Below are 4,105 nucleotides of genomic sequence, written 5' to 3' on the forward strand. Positions count from 1 at the left end.
TGGAGCTGGAAAACCTCTAAAACATGCAGGATAGCGGCCCTCGAGGACTGGAGTTTGACACCCCTGACCTAGAGGCTGATTTGTAGCCAGTCATAAATAAGGCCATGCTATAGCTATGGAAAAAAAAAAAAAACTCTTTGCAACATTGGATTTTCTTGCATCTGCATCATTTGTCTCCATCACCAAGATAGGAAAAGCAAATTCCTCATTTCTACAGGGTGGTCCGCATCACTTTTGAACTCGTCATTTGCCAGGCAATCTTAGTAGATCAGCTGCATCACATCCACTAATAGCATGTATAAGTTTTTATTTTGCACAATGTAGTGCTCGTTATTTGGGACCTTTGTAGATCAGCACCTTAGTCACTAACACAACTTCATGAATCTGATTTATCAGGATCACAGATAGCCAGCACTAATTTGCTGCTCAAATTAAAAAGTAGCACCAAGTGAACGTGATGCATGTGATTTACCAAGACCACAAGCACAAAAAGGTGCAACGTGGGTGCAGACCACCTGTTTGAAATGTGGATTTAGTGCTACTGATGGAAGAAAGCCAGAATCATGAAATGTAGTGTTGCAAAGAGTTTTTCCGTAGAGCTGAGGTCTTTCTAGCCTTGACAAAAAAAGTATTTAAGTTTGATCGGTCACTACTCGGAGGTCGTGCCTAGAGTTGAGGGTAGAAACGGAGGTTGATGGGTATACAGAGAGCTTGTTATTCTTCAAAAATAAAATAAAAAAAACTATCCAGATATATCGCACCTCCTGGATAGAGTGAATTTAATTATGGCTGGACATGAAGAAGTATAAACACAGTATTTGCTAACACTACAAAGTCACTCATAGTCAAAACCATCATTGCTTTTCCTTCTGTGACAGCTGTTCAGCTGACAAAAAGTAATTTATTGCTGATAATGTTGACTGAAAACACAAGCTTAATTATTTACTGTGGTTGCAGACGTTACCTCCCCCAGTTTCCTGGAATCTCTTTTGCAAAAATGCAGTTAAAATGTAAAGTAAAAAAAAAAAGAAGATGAAAGGAAGACCTTAGGAAAGTCTGGAAAAATATTGATTCAAACCACTTTAAACTTAAGTTTGAATGATTGCAAAGAAATTATAAAACAAGAAGAGAACATGGAATGAATGACTAAAATGGAACAATTTTGTAAGACTATTTGCAGACTGAGGGTGTTTCTGCATTAAAAAACTATTATTATTATTATTATTATTATTATTATTATTATTATTATTATTATTATTATTATTATTTCGTTATGTCTGACATTAACTGTCTCTCACCAACAGAAGGCGCTCTCGTTACAGTTTCAAACCTGCAGCTGTCAGGATGCTCTCTCGTCCCGCGCTGCCGCGGGGATTTAGTGGACAAAAGGGAGCGCGCGCTCAGTTCATCCTCCCGAGCGCGCGCGTTCGTCGTGTTTGCCGACATGACTTCAAACCGGTTTTGTCGTTGGGAAAACAAAGTCGACGAGGTCGCGCGCCCGGAACGCCTGCGCGCTTTTACGCACGGCCACAAACATCCACAGTCTGTGTGACGCACGGCGCGACTACATCTGATCCAGGAGCAGGGTCAGAGATTAATGGGAGCAGAGAGAATAATGGAGGGTTTGTGGTACCCGGGGGTCTGAGGGTCCTCGGAGGACGAGTCCGGGATCGGAGGAGGAGGAAGGAACGGAAAAGAGGATTTGTTTACAAAAGCAGCAAGTTGGAGAGGCTCCTCCTCTCCGTCATGTCGGAACCTCCTTAATTACTAATTTCTCCACATCCAAGCCACGCTTTCCCTCCCCCTCTTTTTCCTCTCTCTCTCTCTCTCTTTCTCTCTGTCTCGCTCCACTCCTCCATCCCTCCATCTCTCTCTCTGAGCCTCCTTTTCTCTCCTCTCTGTCTGTCTTTGGTTTACAGCCCGGAGGACGGAGGCGGACCAGCTTGGAGCAGCAGTTTTAGTTATTATTCTTTTTTATTATTTATTCTTTTTTTTCTTTTGGGAGACTTGCCACCGGGCATGGAGGATGTAAAACCCCCGCAGACCGTCCACCGGTCCTCCTCCTTCAGCATTAAAAGTCTCCTGCTGCCCTCGAAGTGCGACCGAACGGACCCGGTCCCTGCCCCCGCCGCTGCGATCCTCGGGATCCCCGGGACCCTGTCCCCATCTCCGGGCTCGGACTCGGACAAGTCGCTGGGCCCGCTGGAGGTGGACTCCACCGCCGCGGTTCTGGACCCGGAGAAACCGGGCAAAGAGGAGCAGGGAGCAGAGGAGGAGGAGGAGGAGGAGGACGGAGGGGGAGGCGGAGGTGGGACTGACGCCCAGGCGGCACCGGAGCAGAACACGAACGGGACCAGCGGGGGTAAAAACGGCAAATATGACAAGCCCCCCTTCAGCTACAACGCTCTGATCATGATGGCGATCCGGCAGAGTCCGGAGAAGCGGCTCACCCTGAACGGGATCTACGAGTTCATCATGAAGAACTTCCCCTACTACCGGGAGCACAAGCAGGGCTGGCAGAACTCCATCCGGCACAACCTCAGCCTCAATAAGTGCTTCGTTAAGGTGCCGAGGCACTACGACGACCCGGGCAAAGGGAACTACTGGATGCTGGACCCGAGCAGCGACGACGTGTTCATCGGGGGGACCACCGGGAAGCTGCGCCGGCGCTCCGCCACCTCCCGGGGGAAGCTGGCCATGAAGCGCGGGCTGCGCTTCGCTCCTCTCGGCCTGGGGATTAACGAGAGGTCCAACAACCCGCTGTACTGGCAGATCTCCCCGTTCCTGTCCCTCCACCACCACCACCACCACCACCCGCACTACAACGGCTCGTCGCCCGGCTTCCTGAACCAGGCGGCCGGGTACGGCTCGCTGCTGCCCGCCGTGGAGCAGCTGAGCAACGGGGACCTGGGCCGCTCCATCCTCGGGGGCTCGGCCGCGGGGCCGCTGGGGCTGACGAACACTTACGGGATGAACTCGTCTCCCGTGGGGCTGCTGTCCGGTCAGTCTGGGGGCTATTTTGTCTCAGGGAGCCAACACGCCGCCGCCGCCGCGACGGGGCCGCCCGGGGGAGGCCCGCCCCCGCCGCCTCCCCCTCCGCCGCACCTCCAGCAGGGCGCACCGGCGCCGGGGGGCTTCAGCTCCCCGCAGTCCCTGCTGTCGGACTCCCTGAGAAACACCTCCCTACCGGCCTTCTCTCCGGGGGTGTCCCCGGGATTCCCCGGAGTGCTGTCCCATCAAAAGAGGGTGACCCCTAACGCTTTCCTAAACTGACCCCCCCACTCCCTCACCCACAACTCACCCATACCTCTCCGTGGATGGAGCGGACGAACAAAGGGCAAAAAACAAGTGGTAATTATGAAACACTGAACTGAAACAGAAAAATATAAAAAGTGAAACTTTAAGGCCGTATATTCCGCCATGAAACGCAGAGGTTATTTTTTCTTTTTTCCTGTTTATTTTTGCTGATAAAAAGGGAGAAACTTTTGTTACCCGCGGGTTGTAAAACTGTAAACTAGACTTGCCAAAGGTAACAGTAAAAATATATTTCAAGCTATTTATATCTTGTACAAAGATGTTCAGAACTTTCTTTAAGTCATTTATTTATGTTTTGTATTTATTGTATTTAAATTCTCAGTGTTTCAGTATTAAAACAGGGTTTTATATTTATGAATTTAGAGACAATCAAAGAGAACAAACAAGACAATCAGAAGTGTTTGACAAGGAAAACAAGCAGTTTATGAAAGCCTTAAATCTGAGTAAAACAATCAGGGCTTTTCAGAGGAAAAAGAAGCCTACAATCATATCTGTACTCAGGTTTGACCCTAGACAGGCCTATTATTATTATTATTATTATTATTATTATTATTATTAAGAATGAAAGTGTTCACTGTGAGAGGTTTCTTTCCAAAATAAAGATATCTAGATATAAAATTAGACTTTATTTCTGTGCGTCACAAACGCAAACTTTTTTAAATCTGATTAACTTTATTTTTTAGAATAAAACTCTTCATAAAAATATAAGAAATATGCAAATAAAAGCAGGTTTTCTTTTGTAGCTGATTAACTGACAATCAGTCGGGTTTGATGTACGTGTGTGTGTGTG

The 4,105-nt window shown here is 47.7% G+C and overlaps 1 protein-coding gene across 1 annotated transcript; it reads left to right on the top strand.

The window, feature by feature from the left end:
- Positions 1 to 1,444: 1,444 nt before the first annotated feature.
- On the top strand, positions 1,445 to 4,062 carry LOC106531594 (forkhead box protein G1). The gene has a single exon (XM_014027502.1). It carries the CDS (start codon positions 2,020 to 2,022, stop codon positions 3,271 to 3,273), a length of 1,254 nt encoding a protein of 417 aa, XP_013882956.1. The 5' UTR covers positions 1,445 to 2,019; the 3' UTR covers positions 3,274 to 4,062.
- Positions 4,063 to 4,105: the final 43 nt, after the last annotated feature.

Source organism: Austrofundulus limnaeus, unplaced genomic scaffold (genome assembly GCF_001266775.1).
Source record: "Austrofundulus limnaeus strain Quisiro unplaced genomic scaffold, Austrofundulus_limnaeus-1.0 Scaffold654, whole genome shotgun sequence".
NCBI lineage: Eukaryota > Metazoa > Chordata > Actinopteri > Cyprinodontiformes > Rivulidae > Austrofundulus > Austrofundulus limnaeus.

Bases quoted from the DNA above. Each gene is read 5' to 3' on its own strand.
- LOC106531594 (XM_014027502.1), top strand. From the start codon at position 2,020: ATGGAGGATGTAAAACCCCCGCAGACCGTCCACCGGTCCTCCTCCTTC.